This window comes from Anabrus simplex, chromosome 5, assembly GCF_040414725.1.
Source record: "Anabrus simplex isolate iqAnaSimp1 chromosome 5, ASM4041472v1, whole genome shotgun sequence".
Classification (NCBI taxonomy): Eukaryota; Metazoa; Arthropoda; class Insecta; order Orthoptera; family Tettigoniidae; genus Anabrus; species Anabrus simplex.
The window spans coordinates 62795264-62813347 of record NC_090269.1 but is presented as its reverse complement, the minus strand read 5'-3'; the positions used below and the strand labels follow the sequence as shown (position 1 = coordinate 62813347).

Genomic DNA, 18084 nt, shown 5'->3' with positions numbered 1-18084 from the left:
CTCTATGGTAGGCAACGCAGTTACACAGATGATACGGTTTACCCACTTACATAGGGTTTTCCAGATAAGACAAAGCCGTTTACAGGACTGTGTTCCAGTCAAGTAATAATAACTACGACGAAGTTCTTAAGTATGCCAGCATGCGAACAAATATGGTGGTGTGATTGGGAGTGAGCGTGCTCATGACTCCCTTTCTTCTTCAGTACTTCGTTCCATTTGGGGTTGGCACTTGATGACGATTTAGCCCAGTTTTATAGCCGAACGCCCTTTATTCTATTCGGTTCGTTACGACCCCTGAGGATCGCAGTGGCTTGTTCGCCACGTCTTCTTTCTTCCCAATACCTCTTCATTCTCTCACTCCTCCTCCTTGTCTCTGCTTCCGTGATCTGAATCTGGATCCAGGTGACCGTCCATTTGTAACATTCCACGAGCTTTCTGTATTTCGACCTATCCTGTGCTGTCATCAGTAGATATTTTTCCCTTATGCCAATAGTCTCCCAATCTTCTCTGACTTCCTTCACCCAATTATTTCCAGTTAAGCAGGTTGCATTCCATATCTTCTTCGTCAGCCTACTGTCATCCATTCTCATGAGATGTCCAACAAATCTTAACCTTCTCTTTCTTAACACACTCGAGATTGGTTCTATACTCTCATATAGTTCCTGCCTTGATCTGTGCACCCAGATTTCACCTTACTTTTTGGTGCCCCATATATGTCTCAAGATTCTTCTTTCCTCCTCCTCAAATTGTATGCATGCTCTGTTGCCCAATGTCAGCGTTTCAGTTGCATATAATGCAGCATTCCTGATAGTTGTCATGTAGTGTCGCAGCGCAGTATAGCGTTCCTCGAGAGGTTCTTCTTTCCATATGTAGTCATGGCTGCATATCGTAGTTCCAGCAGCAGTTGAGCTCTATCTGTGGTATTTTTGTTGCTTTGTACTTTACCCGTGATGTTCTCACCTAGGTATCGGAAGCTGTCGACTCTCTCTACCACTTGGCCTTTTACATTCCAATCGGTCTTCGTATTCAGTACCTTCGTCTTGTTGTAGGCTATTTTTAGACCAACCTTTGCTGCAGTCTCGGCTAGATTTGCCAGTGCCAACTTCGCGTCTTCTTCCTTCTCATGTAACAATACCATATCATCTGCGAAGGTAAGGCAATCCACTTTGATATTGTGTTTGATCTTATATCCAATCTGTACACCTTCAATTCTCATGGTTCTATTCAACTGTCTCCACTGCTTCACTACTTCATCCAAAACTAGGTTAAATAATATTAGCGACAGACCATCCCCTTGTCGGACTCCTGTCTTAATTTCGAAGCTGTCTGACAACATATTCCGGTATATTACTCTAGCGGTTGTAGCCTCCCACCAATGCATGTGTTGTAGAATCCAATCCTCTGTCGCGTAGGATGTTCGCATATTATGAAGAACGTAAATATCTAAAAAATATATAAAATCAATATATCTAAAAATTAAATATACACATTAAAAAAAGAAAATAGCAATCGCAATTTACAGCACTTTTTAAAATTCGAAATAGACATATCACCTACAATAGAATGCTGAAGGAGAGATGGGTAGATCGAATCACAATACAAAGACAGAAAAGAAAAGACAGGGAAACTAATGCAGGACACACATTATTTAGAGAGTTTTCACGGAGATGGTGAATTGTTTTAGAAACAGGTCTAGAGATACACAGAAGTCTAAAGAATTATTCTTCTGAGCTGTACTATTGCAGACATTGTATAGCCTGTAGAGTGGGAAATGGTAGTTTAATGTATGAACATTAAAGAAAGTGGAAATTTATTTACGAGTAAATTTATTGGGACCTGGCCCCCGTCTTACAGAAAGATTTACCGTGCCGTGGTCTCTCGAAGGTTGAGAACCGCTATCTTAGGTAACTTATCCTCCCCCATTCGCCTTTCATGACTCCACCACCGAAGGCGGTTGTGCGTACAGCTTTTTCATCCATTAGCCTTCGTTCCGAGTACCCTCTTGTCATTGTTAGCAGCTGTTTGTATCTGCAATCATTCTCGCTACTTTCATGTCTGTTATTTCCAATTTAAGAATAAGATATCGTGAGTCCATCCAGCTTTCACTCACTTACAGCAATGTCGGTCGGAGAACTTTGCTGCAGTTTGAATCTATTTCACTTTTCACTCACTATCCTTGAGTAATGCACATCCCAAATACTTGAAATGATTCTCATGTTTCGATGTTGTGTTCCCGACCTGACAATAATAATGTTATTTAAGCCAACATTGATAAAATGGCGTAATCCTAGGATCTAGAATACGCAGCAGCAGCAGCAACAGTTCCATTGTGCTATTTATCACAATTTTTGTTATGAATTTGGGTATCTCTTTGTATCCTGGTGAGTGGGCCTCTGCTCCTTTTTCGGAAACGACCTAGAACTAGGAGTCACTTTGCTTCAAGCGTTCAAGGACTGTTCGGTTGATAGAGGCCCTTTGAACTTTGGTGAAGCGTGTGCAAATTGGAGATTTTGTTTCTCAGACCGGGAGCTCCATTAGGACCAGGGCGGCTGTATCCGGTGTCACGTTTCGTTGTCTCGCCCCAGTCCCTCCACACATCACATTCGAGATGAATATTCCCACAGCTATTGGTTTTCAGCATATACGTTTGATCTACCGGCGCATTCTTGAGGGTACCTTTTATATTAAGGCTGCGATGTCTGCTACAAAGGCTGCTTTTAGCATTCCTTTACCGTGAACTACTTTCATAGCTGTGTCGGCTGTGATAGACTGCGAAGACAAAGGAGGGTAGTTCGATTTTGATCCGTAGAACCATGGACGGGTGCTTACTGCTAGCCTGTTTTCCATTAATTTGACAAAAATACTATCCTATACTATGCCATTAAGTAAATTTACTAAACTAAACCAAACCCCATGGCACTACAGCTCTTTGAGGGCCTTGGCCTACCAAGTGACCGCTGCTCAGCCTGAAGGCCTGCAGATTACGAGGTGTCGTGTGGTCAACACGACGAATCTTCTCGGCCGTTATTCTTAGCTTTCTAGACCGAGGCCGCCATCTTACCGTCAGATAGCTCCTCAATTCTAATCACGTAGGCTGAGTGGACCTCGAACCAGCCCTCAGGTCCAGGTAAAAATCCCTGACCTGGCCGGGAATCGAACCCGGGGCCTCTGGGTAAGAGGCAGGCACGCTACCCCTACACCACGGGGCCAGCTAGTAAATTTACTACTATGTTAAAAAATACTAGCCTTCATTGGTCATAATGTATAAAATTATTCGGAATTCGACACAATCAAACACATCATGTAAAACAAATTCAGTAATTCACAATTATAACACAAGAAATGATAATGATATCCTCTGCACAGTTATCCATTCAAATAAACATGGAAGTAATCCACTGTGGCATTATTCTGTTAGTCTCTACAATAAGCTGCCAGAAGATATAAAGAACGCCTCTTTAACACAATGTTCTAAACGAAGTTAAAGAATTATCTTAAGTAGAGTAAAAATGTAGAGTTGTTAAATTTTGAAACTGACTGTTACATTTTCTTTCTTGTATATTTACTGTAGTTGTTTGTTTGCCTACTTGTTTTCTCCTACAGTGGATCAGTATGAAATAATTCATTTACATAAAGTATATGTATAAAGCAAAGCAAAGTCATCTCCGTACAGGCCATGAAGACCCTTGGAGGGGTGAAAGGTAAAGGCTTCCCCTATCTGTAACCTCGGCACGCGATGGGATAGAGTGGTTAGCTCTACGCCCCGCCGCCTTTGCCCCCAGGAATTAACCTGGTACTCATTTTTGGTATAGGTTGAGTGAACCACAGGGCCATGTGCACCTCCGGAAGTGGAAATCTCGTTTCTTAAATTTTATCGGCCTGGCAGCCTCTAAAGAATATATATATATATATATAATTATATTTCTATGACTTTTAATATTTTATGATACTAACGTATGTGTGATTATGTAGTATATAACCAAATCGTTAAACTGATTTCATGTTACAAACTTATATTACTGGACTGAATTAATTTACTTTACAAGTACTCTCTAGCCATGACAATATTAGAATATACTGCACCACAGTGAGCTTTAGCTCAGGCGCCTTGACAAATAAAAAAATATAAAAAATTTAAAATCCACTAATGTTCCAAAAATCTGTCCCATCTTGATATACCTCTGTCTGGGATGAAGATAAGAGAACCATGAGGTAAATTTATTACTACGTTAACAAAATCTCTGGACGGTAAAATTTTCGCTCCTCAATATCTCGGCCGACCATTTGAAATAGATGCTTGATCAGGTCAGGGAAGGGGGGGGAGGGGGGGGGGGGGAAATCACCGGGCTGAATGTCTCCGGTTGAAACGCTGGCCTTCAATTCTGACGCCGACTTGGCAGGTTCGATCCTGGCTCAGTCCGATGGTATTTGAAGGTGCTCAAATACGCCAGCCTCGTGTCCATAGTTTTACTGACACGTAAAAGAACTCCTGCGAGACTAAATTCTGGCACCTCGGCGTCTCCGAAAACCGTAAACGTAGTTAGTGGGACGTAAAAACAAAATAACATTATTCATGATACTAAGTTGTATTCTGAGCAAGCCCTATCATTCCGGCAACGTACTTCCGCTAATACCCTTCTTGAAGCAGTGCAAGTGTTCGAGTTGCTTCACTCGACAACTACTTCCCCCGTTGCCTATCTCGGTCCACACAATCAGCTATGACTTGTAATACTACGCCCCACACAAACCAACCTCCGCACACACTTTTGAATTGAGGCACTCGTAACTTTCAAGTATCACTGACACTTCCAAAACATCCGGATGACAGTGGAGTTCTCTGTTATGTAAACGGAACTTGTTTTTGCCGTAATAGTCCAATCCCCATTCCACTATGCATTCGTGCAATGTATAGTAGTTAGGAACATCTAAAGTTTTAACCAATTTTTATTTTCGACTGTATACTTAAAACTCGTTCTTTCAGGTACACACAACCGGGAGAGAGATAAAGTGAAACTGAACATGCACTCAATTTTCATACAGAAAGCAGAAATACTACGTTTAACTTTGTAAGTATTATTTATACTGTACCGGGCGGTACACCTCTACTCTGTTTATTTAAAAGTTGCGCCAGTTGAAACTCCTCTTCTGGAGGAAGGTTGAACTTTATCTATTCTATTAATTCTCTACTTTCTCAGAAGATCTCACCACGTGGAAAATTTTGAGTTTTTGAACTGTGTCACTTTTGATGTGTTTTTGTTTCGCTTGAAGTAAGAAGTGGGAACTTTCTCTTCTAGAGGACACTACTGAAGAATTACAATAGTGCAACCTAGTGCGAAATCAAAGAACTATTTTGTTGGAGAAATTTTTATTTCAAAAGTTTGTTTCTTGTTAAATTTCTTTCTGTTATTGTTTAAGTTGGCTGTATACCCCTCTTTTTCCCTTAGTTTGGATCTAGCCAATCCCGAATTTCTTTAATTAATTTTCCACCAATAATGTGTTTCTTTTTCCTCTATGTAGGGGTTTTCTTTTCCCGAACCAATAAAGATTTTGTGGGAGGGTGTTTTATTTCCCCTAACGCCTAGAATCTTCCGCGAGAGGATATAAACTGCTGATTTTGGGGTCTCCGGGCCACTTCTGTTCCATCTTTCAGTGTATTAAGTACATAGCAGGAGGCGGGAAGCGCCTCTTTCCTCGGCAGCGATCTACTACCAGGTAATGGCCTATTAATATCTTCTTTTCTTGCTAGGTCGGCAGTTTAACTCTCGCGGCGGGTTCGAAGCGTTTTCCATCATGTAACCTTTTCCTAAAATGTAACTACTCTTTTCTTCTTTTTCTTGTAAAGTTACGTATTGGGATAGAGAGTGCTAACCCTCTCGAGCTCCCACTCACATTTGTTTTGAGGTGAACTTATTTTCTCAAACTTTTCTTCGTTTATGTAATGTAAAGTGTTCTTCTCTAAGTCACCTCTGTAGTCTGGGATTAGCCCTTGCGTTAGTGGCCCAGAGCCAGATTAGGTTTTAAAAGCAAAGTGTATTAGGAGTGCAAGTTCGCCTCCTCTCAAGTTGTATTTTAGAGGTCATGTATTAATCTTTTCTCACCTAATAGACCTCAGTAGGTTGGGTATTTTACCCCTGTGTATATGTCCTTTGAGGACAACTTGAAAGTTGAGTTTGGTGTGGCCTGGGAGAGGCTTAACTTTAAGAGCGAGTGGCTCTTTTCTAAAACTGAGAGTTGTATGCCTCGAGGAGGCTTTGCTGTGTAATTTGGAGCAAGGGCTCCAGGGTTTGAGTGGGGTCTTCTGCCCCTTTTGTTAAAATTGGTAGATCGTAAAGTTGAGCTAGTTGCTCAAGAATTGTGTTTTCAGGGCTCGAAGCCCAAATTCTTTAATCCCTGTAATTGTACATTTCAAGTTGTATTTCGGCTACTAAGTACCTGTTCTATTTGTTGTTACCTAATTTTGAAAAGAAAATATAACCTTGTTAAATTTTAAAATTTAATTTCTCTTTAGTAGCTTGAGACCTATTCACCACCCAGCACCTTCTTTCATGCTTAACTACCACAAAAACTCGGTAACAAGTGGTAGCAGAGCGTGGTTGAATGGGTCTCAATTTAGCCCCTTTTGACGGCTAAACATTGCTTTGATTCGAACTCTAACAATTTTCTCAGTTGCTGGAATTTTTTGAGTTTTTCAAAATTGTTCTGTCATCATGCCCGGCCCTCGCGATGTTCTCCTCCTTAACTACTTGCGCAAAGAGGAGTTGATATATGAGTTAACTATCAGAAACGTTCAATCTGGAGGCACGGTTGCAATAGACACTAACAAGCTTAGAGAGTCCCTTGATTTGCCCATTTCCATCCCCAATTTGGGAGAGAAAGAAATTGACGACTCTCTTTCCACGATTGTCGAGAATATTACTGGGCTAGCATCGGTAGTCAGCTTTTTTGATGAAAACGATCCATCTCCTAATCAAATTAAGCGTGTGCAAGGCAGGCTGTATCACTTTGCAAATAGAGTTAATGATCTATTGTCTCTAAAGGTGAATGACGTTCAGAGGAAGCAAGCTAATACGCTCCTTGAAACTATTTCTGAATTGTCTAATAAGGTCACTCAATTGCTAACCGGCGAAGCTCCTCCCAAAACTGATCAACCCGCCACGGTGAATGTAGGTAACGAGGAAGAGCCTCCTCAGGGAGAAGTCAATAGGATAACCGTTGCTGCTCAAACTATCTCTGCCCCATCGAACAACGAATCTGAACGCCGTGCGTCATTGAGTAACATCCGCTCTGAATTAACTTCCTTGCCCTTGAAACCTTTAACGACTATGACACCTGGGTTCAGCAGCTTGCCTCATCCATTGGCAATGTTGCTTAGAGGTATCTCTAAGTTTTCCGTCAACACCACCAGTGACGTAATTTCATTTTTAAGATTTCTAGTGGAATTTCAGGATCATGCCCTTGTGTTTTCTCTTTCCCCATGTCAAATTTTGCAAATTATCTATCCTTATGCTATTGGTGTTCTATCTGACAAAATAGTTAGAGCCATTGCCGAGCAATCTTCTATTGAGGATTTCCACGCCCATTTGCTAGCTAACTTCATCCCGGCTAGGGCCAGGTCCTCCCTTATTCAGAAATACTATTATCGGGTACAGCGCTTGGATGAAAACCTGGCAGACTTCATCCAAGATATTAAGTTTTATACTAGGGTGTTTGCTCTCCACTTCCCTGAGGATCAGATCGTGCAAGCTATTGTTGAAGGGATTTCACCACCCTACAGGTCATATTTGTGTTTCGCGGCGTGCCCGCAAACCTTCTCTGAACTGGAAGCATTAGCCGTCTCTGCGGAAGGAGTTAGGTATGCCGATTCCTTGCGTGTGGCGAAAGAACCCCCGCCTTCCTTTAGTAGCACTCGGCCTCCACCTCGCCGACCAGTCAATCCCCGTAAATGTTATGCTTGTGGGTCGCCTGACCATCTGCGGAATAAGTGTCCTCTGATCAAGTCAAGTGGGACAAGGAATGGAGTAGGGTCATCACAAGGCTGTTTTAAGTGTGGGGCCTTCTCACATATCGCCAAGAATTGCCCAAACTCAAATAGCACCCCCTCCTGCTCAACTTCTGGTGCAAATTCCAGCTATTCCAATAATAAAAAGTGACTAGTGGCGTCGGCTGAGCCGACTAATCCATCTTCCCGAGACTTAGCCCCTAGTAAACAGGTTGTAAATGCAGAGAACGACCAGCCTTCAAATTCATCTTTTGAATGCCCTAAAGAGTGTCTTAGGATTGCGGCGGATACCCCCGCACCTGTTCCTTTTCTTAAGATTGAGTTAAATAACGAGCCTATAACAGCTCTCTTAGATTCAGGCAGTGTTTGTTCCATTATTTCGGCTGATTGGTATTCTAAATTGAAATCTGTTTGTAAACTCCCTGACTATGTCTCTTCTCCTGTTCAATATGTTTCGGCTAATTCATCTCCATTAGAAATTCTAGGTTCCATACATGTCAAAATTCGGGTTTTTAAGTTTACATGGAAGATCAAATTGTTTGTGGCCAAGCGTTTGTCTTGCCCCATCATATTGGGAGCGGACTTCATTTCTCACACTGGTCTTGTGCTCGATCTCCAGAGTAGGTCGTGCATATTCAAATTTGCGTCCAATTGTAGAATTCCCTTGTTAAAGTGTAATTCTGTATCATGTTCATCTATTTCGCCTACCCAGGATGAGATGTTGTTAGACCTTAGACATCTACCTGAATTGAATACAAAATTGAGGTCACGGATTCAATTCCTGTCCGTTTTCCACCGTATAGGCTATCTCCACCTAAAATGAAGGCTCTGAAAGAAATCATCGATCAGATGTTGAAGGATGGTATTATTAGGCCCTCTAAGTCAGCGTATTCTTCGCCTATTTTTCTAGTCCCGAAACCCCAAGGAGGCTTCAGGCCTGTCATTGATTACAGGGCTCTCAATCGGAAGGTGGTGTTGCAATCTGTGCCCCTTCCCGACCTTCATTCTTGCTTTTCATGGTTTCGTAAGGCCAAGTTCTTCACCATCTTGGACTTGAATCAGGCCTATAATCAAATTCCCCTTGCCGAAGAGTCTAAACATCTTACAGCGTTTGCCACGGACTGGAATTTATATGAATACAACCGCGTGCCTTTCGGGCTCCCCACGGGGGCAGCTGTGCTCACTAGGCTACTAGATAGGGTCTTTTCCGACATCAAATTTGAGTACTTATATCACTATTTGGATGATGTCGTCGTATTTTCCGAAACCTTTGAAGAACATCTAGATCATTTGCGAGAAGTTCTCAATCGCCTTCGTAAGGCTGGGTTAACTGTTAAGTTGTCCAAGGTTGCCTTTGCTAAGCCCTCTATGTCATTCCTAGGGCATATTGTGTCACCTGATGGTGTAGCAGTCGATCATTCTAGAACACAGGCCATCCGTGATTTTAAACCTCCTAAGGACATCAAAGGTATCGCTAGATTCATTGGTATGGTGAATTTCTTCAGGAAGTTTATTCCTAACTTCGCTAATAGAGCGGCGCCCTTAAACCTTCTTCGTAGGAAAGGCATCAAATTCGAGTGGGGACCTTCTCAACAAGCCGCTTTCGAAGATCTTAAATTAGCTCTCTGTAATGCCCCTGTACTTGCTATGCCTGATTTCTCGAAGAAATTCATCGTCCAAACGGACGCGTCGTCGTCAGCTGTAGCTGCAGTCCTTCTTCAAGAGACTGAACTAGGGAGGCGTCCCATCGCCTATGCATCTAGGACTCTATCGGTTCAAGAAGCCAAGTATTCCATCTATGAGCTCGAAGGGTTGGCAGTCTTATTCGCCTTAGAAAAGTTCCGTCTCTATCTGGAACATGTCAAATTCGACCTGGAGACAGATAATCAAGCCTTAAGCTGGGTCTTAGGTAGGCCGCGTCGTACAGGTCGTATAGCCCGTTGGGCCATCCGTATTTCTGCCTTCCAATTCGATGTACGGCATATCAGAGGTACTGAAAATGTTGTTGCCGATGGACTCAGCCGTATGTTTCATAACGACGTAGAGACCCACGAACCGGTCGACAGTTCATCACCTTCCGAGTCCATACTATCTGGTGTTAATGCCATCTTAACAGATGCTCCCATGCTTTTTAGGGATATTGAGAAATACCAACGTGAAGATCCGACGCTGGCTCCGATAATGGAAACCCTTTCTTCTGGGGAACATGCTGTCCCTTATGTTCTGAGGAATGGTGTTCTATGTTGCCCTTCGAGGCATGATAAGTTGATGAAAGTTGTTGTTCCAGCGGTTCTTGTACCTATGATCTTCAAATACTATCATGAGACCCCATTGGGGGGGCATCTTGGAATCTTTAAAACTCGTGAAAAGATTCGTGAAATGTTCATATGGAAAGGTATGGACGGTGAAATTCGGGAACTTGTAAAAGCTTGTAAATCTTGTTTGATCAGTAAACCCACCATGTCCACTAAAGTAGGCCTTTTGTCTTCTCATCAAGCGTCGCGCCCCATGGAACGCCTGTATATCGATTATGTGGGACCCTTCCCCCAGTCAAAGGGTAATGCCAACAAGTTCATCCTTGTGTGTGTAGATGGTTTTACAAGATTTTCCTGGTTATTTCCGACTAAGCTGGCTACCGCTCAGTCCACCATTACTTGCCTAAATTCTATTTTTGCTTCTTTTGGTCCGTGTCAATATATTGTATCTGATAATGCTAAGGCTTTTACATCAAATTTATTTCGTAAATTCTGTTTTGACTTGTCCATCTCTCATGTAACTACATCTGCTTATTATCCTCAACCATCTCTGGCTGAACGGGTTAACCGTAATCTCAGGTCCGCACTCATTGCCTATCATCATGAAGATCCTTCCAGGTGGGACACGTCCCTGCATTGGATAGCTTTTGCTTTGAATTCGGCGGTTCATGAATCTCACAAGTTTACTCCAGCTTCTTTAATGTTTAAGTTCGTTCCCAACACGCCGCTCTCTAACCTCTGGTCTCTGAATGACATTCTGCCCGAGACAATAGATCCGGACAACATTAAAGATCTTTGGAAGAAGGCTAAAGCTAATCTTAAAGTGTCTCATGAAAAGGTTAGGGAAAGGTATGATCGTGGACGGAGACCCACCACTTTGAAGGTAGGTGACCAGGTTATGGTCAAAAATTTTGTTCCCGCGGGCAAGCTTGCCCCCAGATTTCAGGGGCCTTGTATCATTCTCGATTTTCTTACGCCGGTTACCTTATTGCTAAGTAATCCAGCCACCGAGAGGATATTTAGAGTTCACCTGTCCCAGGTGAAACCGGTGTAATTTCTGTGTTAACTTGCTCCATATTATTTTGAAAGGATATGAAGGTTATATTTTTTTTTGAGTTTCACTTTTAAGGCATTCTGCCCCTTCTGTAATATTTTGGTTTTAGATGTAAGCCTTATGTAAAACCTGCCCCGACCCGTTAAACTGCCATCCTGTTCTTGCCACGGCCATTACCACGCTCCCGTCTCCTGCTCCACTCTACACAGTGGCTTAATGAATACCATGAATATCTGCACGCCGCTGGCCCCTCACTCTCTCTACAAGCCTGTACCCTCAAAGAAAATAATTGTCCAACACAATTCTGCCGCCTAGCTTTAATGTTTCAGCGCCCCCGCAGCCGCGCAGCGCCGTGCAGCGACTGGGGAGGGGGATGGGCCCCCTCCTCTCCAGCGAGGACGACATGTGCACGGCGAGCCGGAGCTCACCTCCCGGCCAAGGCTGATGTGCGGCGCACGACCTGCTACATGCCCGCAGCCTGTATCTGTTCACCGCGGGCGCGGCGTACTTCAACACCTCTGCTCCCCTCATAGTGCGGGCGAGCGGTATCTCAGGGTACTTGAGGGGTCCGAGCAGCCTCCGTTGGACGCAAGCTGCAACGGCCGGTCTGGCCATCCGACTCAATCTACATCAACTACATGGACAGTCACCATAAGCAATAATTACATTTGGGAATTTAACAACAATATTTGGTGGACATTGCAAAATTTTTCTTCACCTTTAAGTATTAAAAGTTTATCTTCAGAAATACAAATTCTACAAACATAAAAACTTTACTGCACCGGCAACAACAAAATTTTGAAATTGCAACCAACCAAATTACTAAAATCTTATAAATGCTTCCGCAATTAATCTTAATATCAACATCAAAACTTGGACCTTATTTTGGAAACAAAGCTTATGTTCTTCTGTGTTACCCCTTGGAGGAACTTTTGGGGGGGGGAGGTCTGTACCGGGCGGTACACCTCTACTCTGTTTATTTAAAAGTTGCGCCAGTTGAAACTCCTCTTCTGGAGGAAGGTTGAACTTTATCTATTCTATTAATTCTCTACTTTCTCAGAAGATCTCACCACGTGGAAAATTTTGAGTTTTTGAACTGTGTCACTTTTGATGTGTTTTTGTTTCGCTTGAAGTAAGAAGTGGGAACTTTCTCTTCTAGAGGACACTACTGAAGAATTACAATAGTGCAACCTAGTGCGAAATCAAAGAACTATTTTGTTGGAGAAATTTTTATTTCAAAAGTTTGTTTCTTGTTAAATTTCTTTCTGTTATTGTTTAAGTTGGCTGTATACCCCTCTTTTTCCCTTAGTTTGGATCTAGCCAATCCCGAATTTCTTTAATTAATTTTCCACCAATAATGTGTTTCTTTTTCCTCTATGTAGGGGTTTTCTTTTCCCGAACCAATAAAGATTTTGTGGGAGGGTGTTTTATTTCCCCTAACGCCTAGAATCTTCCGCGAGAGGATATAAACTGCTGATTTTGGGGTCTCCGGGCCACTTCTGTTCCATCTTTCAGTGTATTAAGTACATAGCAGGAGGCGGGAAGCGCCTCTTTCCTCGGCAGCGATCTACTACCAGGTAATGGCCTATTAATATCTTCTTTTCTTGCTAGGTCGGCAGTTTAACTCTCGCGGCGGGTTCGAAGCGTTTTCCATCATGTAACCTTTTCCTAAAATGTAACTACTCTTTTCTTCTTTTTCTTGTAAAGTTACGTATTGGGATAGAGAGTGCTAACCCTCTCGAGCTCCCACTCACATTTGTTTTGAGGTGAACTTATTTTCTCAAACTTTTCTTCGTTTATGTAATGTAAAGTGTTCTTCTCTAAGTCACCTCTGTAGTCTGGGATTAGCCCTTGCGTTAGTGGCCCAGAGCCAGATTAGGTTTTAAAAGCAAAGTGTATTAGGAGTGCAAGTTCGCCTCCTCTCAAGTTGTATTTTAGAGGTCATGTATTAATCTTTTCTCACCTAATAGACCTCAGTAGGTTGGGTATTTTACCCCTGTGTATATGTCCTTTGAGGACAACTTGAAAGTTGAGTTTGGTGTGGCCTGGGAGAGGCTTAACTTTAAGAGCGAGTGGCTCTTTTCTAAAACTGAGAGTTGTATGCCTCGAGGAGGCTTTGCTGTGTAATTTGGAGCAAGGGCTCCAGGGTTTGAGTGGGGTCTTCTGCCCCTTTTGTTAAAATTGGTAGATCGTAAAGTTGAGCTAGTTGCTCAAGAATTGTGTTTTCAGGGCTCGAAGCCCAAATTCTTTAATCCCTGTAATTGTACATTTCAAGTTGTATTTCGGCTACTAAGTACCTGTTCTATTTGTTGTTACCTAATTTTGAAAAGAAAATATAACCTTGTTAAATTTTAAAATTTAATTTCTCTTTAGTAGCTTGAGACCTATTCACCACCCAGCACCTTCTTTCATGCTTAACTACCACAAAAACTCGGTAACATATAGAACATAGTTACATCCAGCAGCAGTTATTAGCGTTATTCACTCAATATTATGCATCTATTATTCATAAAAGATCTCTTCCGATATTCAGAATGTGACTTAAATCATGTCTGTAATTGCCAATCTGTAATTAGCACATAGGCCTACTTAGTCTGTGCTTTTAATTCCTAGTCTGAGTGCGTCATCTGTTTCAAAGTGTGTCAAAACAGTATTTGTAACTAAACATATAGCCTATTTAGTTTTAATCATGTATACACGAGACAAACTAATTACATGAATTCTATTTCGGATTCTTTGTTTCAGGTACAATAAACTATTGGGTTTAATGCAATACGTTCTGGATTTTAAGTTTCCCCCATTCGCAGAAATCTAGAGAATTGAGGTCTCCCGACCTCGATGGTCACATGATGTGTCGTCTACTTCCAATTCATCCACCAGCAAACGCTGTAACAATAGGTCGGCCATATCCCTTCTGAAGTCCAACTCGTTGGCTGAACGGTCAGCGTACTGGCCTTCGGTTCACAGGGTCCCGGGTTCGATTCCCGGCCGGGTTGGGGATTTTAACCTTAATTGGTTAATTCCAATGGCACGGGGGCTGGGTGTATGTGTTGTCCTCATCATCATTTCATCCTCATCACGACGCGCAGGTCGCCTACGGGAGCCAAATAGAAAGACCTGCACCTGGCGAGCCGAACCCGTTCTGGGATATCCCGGCACTAAAAGCCATACGACATTTCATCCCTTCTGAAGTGAGCCGAGTCACCATGGCAACATTTCTAAAAACCAATAATCATCAGTGTTCTACCATATGACAGGTCTTCATGGCAGCTCTCCACGCAATCCTGTCTCTTGCCACCCTCTTTGTTTCCTCACACTTGTATTCTATCCTGATACTGTCCAGCATCTGATATCTTCTCCGTCCTCTGTCTTTTTTGCATTTACCATTCCTTCTATAGCATATGTAAGCAAGCAATCTCTCCTCATCCAATGACCAATCCAATTGTGCTTTCTCTTCTTGATTACTTTTAATATATTTCTCTCTTCCCCAACTCTTCTCAAGATTTCTTCATTCTTTACTTTTTCTATCTATTGTATACTTCCCATTCTCCTCCAAATCCACATCTCAAATGCTTCTAGTATTCTTTCGTCCTCTTTCCTTAATGTCCATGTCTCAACTCCATACATTGCCACACTCCATACAGAGCACTTCACGAATCGCTTCCTCAAGTATCTATTCATGCCCCCACAAAAAGTCTACTCTTCTTATTAAATGCTTCCTTCGCAATTGCAATACGAGTTTTCACCTCTCGACTGCACCTCATATCCTCTGTTATTAAAAATGTACGTAATATACCATATTTTAAAACTTCCAACCCAGAGAAGAATTTGTTTTCCTCTGGTAACAGTAAAATGCCAAATAAGGAAAAATACATGGGGTGGCATAAAGCAACAAAAGTCCTTAAATGTTATACAAAGATTTGGTACCAAAAACTACGTACAAAGCTGCAATGCTGAACAGCTTGGAAGCCCAAACAAGTTCGATATCTTCGAAGAGGAAAGAGAGAGTAATCCCAGTACCGAAATTCATCTTTCTGATGCCAGATACACATCGGTGAGAAGAAAATGTTAGTTAACTCACCGTTACCAATTAGCGCCACCTCTTCGTAGTTTCCGTGGTCCCGGGAGAGGCCACTGCCATCGACAGCCTTGGCGGCCGCGGGGCCCGGCATGGTGCTGCGCATGCGGGATGTTTCTCACGACTTCATACCAAATATCCCTAAAACAAAGAAAAATATGCTCAAATCAGGAAAGAAACAAAAAAATATTTTACAATTTAATTAAACATAGACTACGTCTTACGAATCTCGTAGACACTTTCGTAATGCTCAATTGTAGCAAATTTTGCTTAACTTTACATGCATAAGAAGAAATATATACTCAGCTTACAAAACTGAATTACTTTATAAATTTGCTATGAATATCTAGAAATAACAATGAGCTGCATTTGATTGATCTATGTAAACTTTAAACAGCCTGGCTAAGTGGCTCAGACGGTAGAGTGCTGGCCTTCTGAGTCGAAGTTGAGGGAGTTCGAACCCGGCTCAGTGCAGTGGTATCTGAAAGTACTCAAATGCGTCAGCCTCGTTCGACAGAATTGCCAATACGTAAAAGAACTCATGGGAGTCAAAATTCCAGCACCTCGCCTTCTTCAAAAATGTACCTTAATCAGCAGGCCTGATCTGGATTTTATCACTACAAACAGGAAGCCTTGGACAATTAGAGGAATAATTATAATATATTTTAAACCAATTTTACAATAATTACATTGATGAAATTGACAACATTCTAAACAGACGTCCAGGTTTTTATCAAAATATCAAATGAATCGAGAAGACAAAAGAAACTTCTCAAGTTTGTAAATCTTTGATGGTGAAATCTGCTATTTATGGCTTTACAAAAAGTAGCTCCATTATAGCAAAATATAAAGAACAAGTCTATACTTCGAATGAAATGTTATTCTCAATCACTATTAGAGAAAAAGTAGAAGGATTTATCCTGTAATGAACAAAATGACAGTTGAACTGGAAAAAATGTGCATTTACACTGAAGAGTGAAAATATCCGACATGATCAATTCTGCCGATAATTTGAACTACAGTACATAATATTGTGTTTCATCCAGCCTTCTAGGTAAGGAAGTATTCTGTTCAAGTTAGTCACCATGTAAATTTAATCTTGTTATCATCATCATGGTCATCATCGGCTGTTAAACGTTACGAACCACGTTCATTGGCATTCCTGACAAGTAAAATTTCCTCACAAGAAGGTGGCCCTAGTCTAGACGGCAACTGAACTGGCCTCCCACACAAGAAGGAACGAAGGAAGGAAGGAAGGAAGCAAGCGTGTGTGGTGGACTGAAGACTGTGACGACACAATAGCCGAAAGACAAACAGCATGGCTTAGATGGAACTCCCAGAAGACCAGGGAAAACTGGGGAAAAGTCATGGAAAAACGGAAGCTCACAGCCAACCTCCCCCCCCCACACACACACACACAACTGATGTGTTTGAACCCGGCTCGAACTGTTCGAACAGAGGACGTCATAGTTCGAACAAGTTCGAGCTTTACTCGAGCTTTTGTGCGCGCCGCAACCTAGCGAAGTGATCGTGTACATAAAAGAACAAGATTTTAATGCAGTTTTGTATTCATACATACATACATACATACATACATTATCATTATAGACTGTTATGCCTTTCAGCGTTCAGTCTGCAAGCCTATGTGAATTTATTAAACGTCGCCACAATCCTCTATTTGCAACTAGTGTTGTGGCCTCATTTAGTTCTATACCTCTTACCTTTAAATCGTTAGAAAATGAGTCTAACCATCGTCGTCTTGGTCTCCCTCTACTTCTCTCACCCTCCGTAACAGAGTCCATTATTTTCCTAGATAACCTATCCTCCTCCATTCGCCTCGCATGACCCCACCACCGAAGCCGGTTTATGCGTACAGCTTCATCCATCGAGTTCATTCCTAAATTAGCCTTTATCGCCTCATTCCCAGAAACCTCCTGCCATTGTTCCCACCTATTTGTACCAGCAATCATTCTTGCTACTTTCATGTCTGTTACTTCTAACTTACGAATGAGATATCCCGAGTCCACCCAGCTTTCGCTCCCGTAAAGCAAAGTTGGTCTGAAAACAGACCGATGTAAAGATAGTTTCGTCTGGGAGCTGACTTCCTTCTCACAGAATACTGCTGATCGCAACTGCCAGCTCACTGCATTAGCTTTACGACACCTTGACTCGGTCTCACTTACCATATTACCATCCTGGGAGAACACACAACCTAAATACTTGAAATTATCGACCTGTTCTAGCTTTGTATCACCAATCTGACATTCAATTCTGTTGAATTTCGTACCTACTAACATCAATTTATAGTCTTCGAAAGGCTATTTTTTATTTCATAATCATTGCACCTATTTTCAAGTTCCAAGATATTGGAGTGCAGGCTTTCGGCACAATCTGCCATTAAGACCAAGTCTTCAGCATAGGCCAGACTGCTTACTGCATTTCCACCTAACTGAATCCCTCCCTGCCATTTTATACCTTTCAGCATAATATGATCCATGTTAGGGCATGGGGAAGAAATTATTCTTTGTAGGAAGTTTCTATGACCGGATGGCCTTCCTAACGTCAAGCTCATCAGAGGAGTTAATGAGATTAAATGAATGATGGCAAATGTCCTATTCGTGACGAATAGCACCAAGGGGTTCTGCTCAAAGCTTAACGTATCCATCTGACAGATGAATCACCGCCATATGCCCTCACT

At 42.0% G+C, this 18084-nt stretch overlaps 1 protein-coding gene across 1 annotated transcript in view; it reads right to left on the bottom strand.

Moving 5' to 3' along the window:
- Positions 1-18084, bottom strand: part of Cdk4 (Cyclin-dependent kinase 4) — a 624877-nt gene that overhangs the window by 205779 nt on the left and 401014 nt on the right. The window contains exon 3 of the mRNA XM_067148010.2: positions 15390-15527. Within this exon, the coding sequence (XP_067004111.1) occupies positions 15390-15492 (103 nt within the window). The 5' untranslated portion in view covers positions 15493-15527. The remainder of the gene's footprint in view (positions 1-15389; positions 15528-18084) is intronic.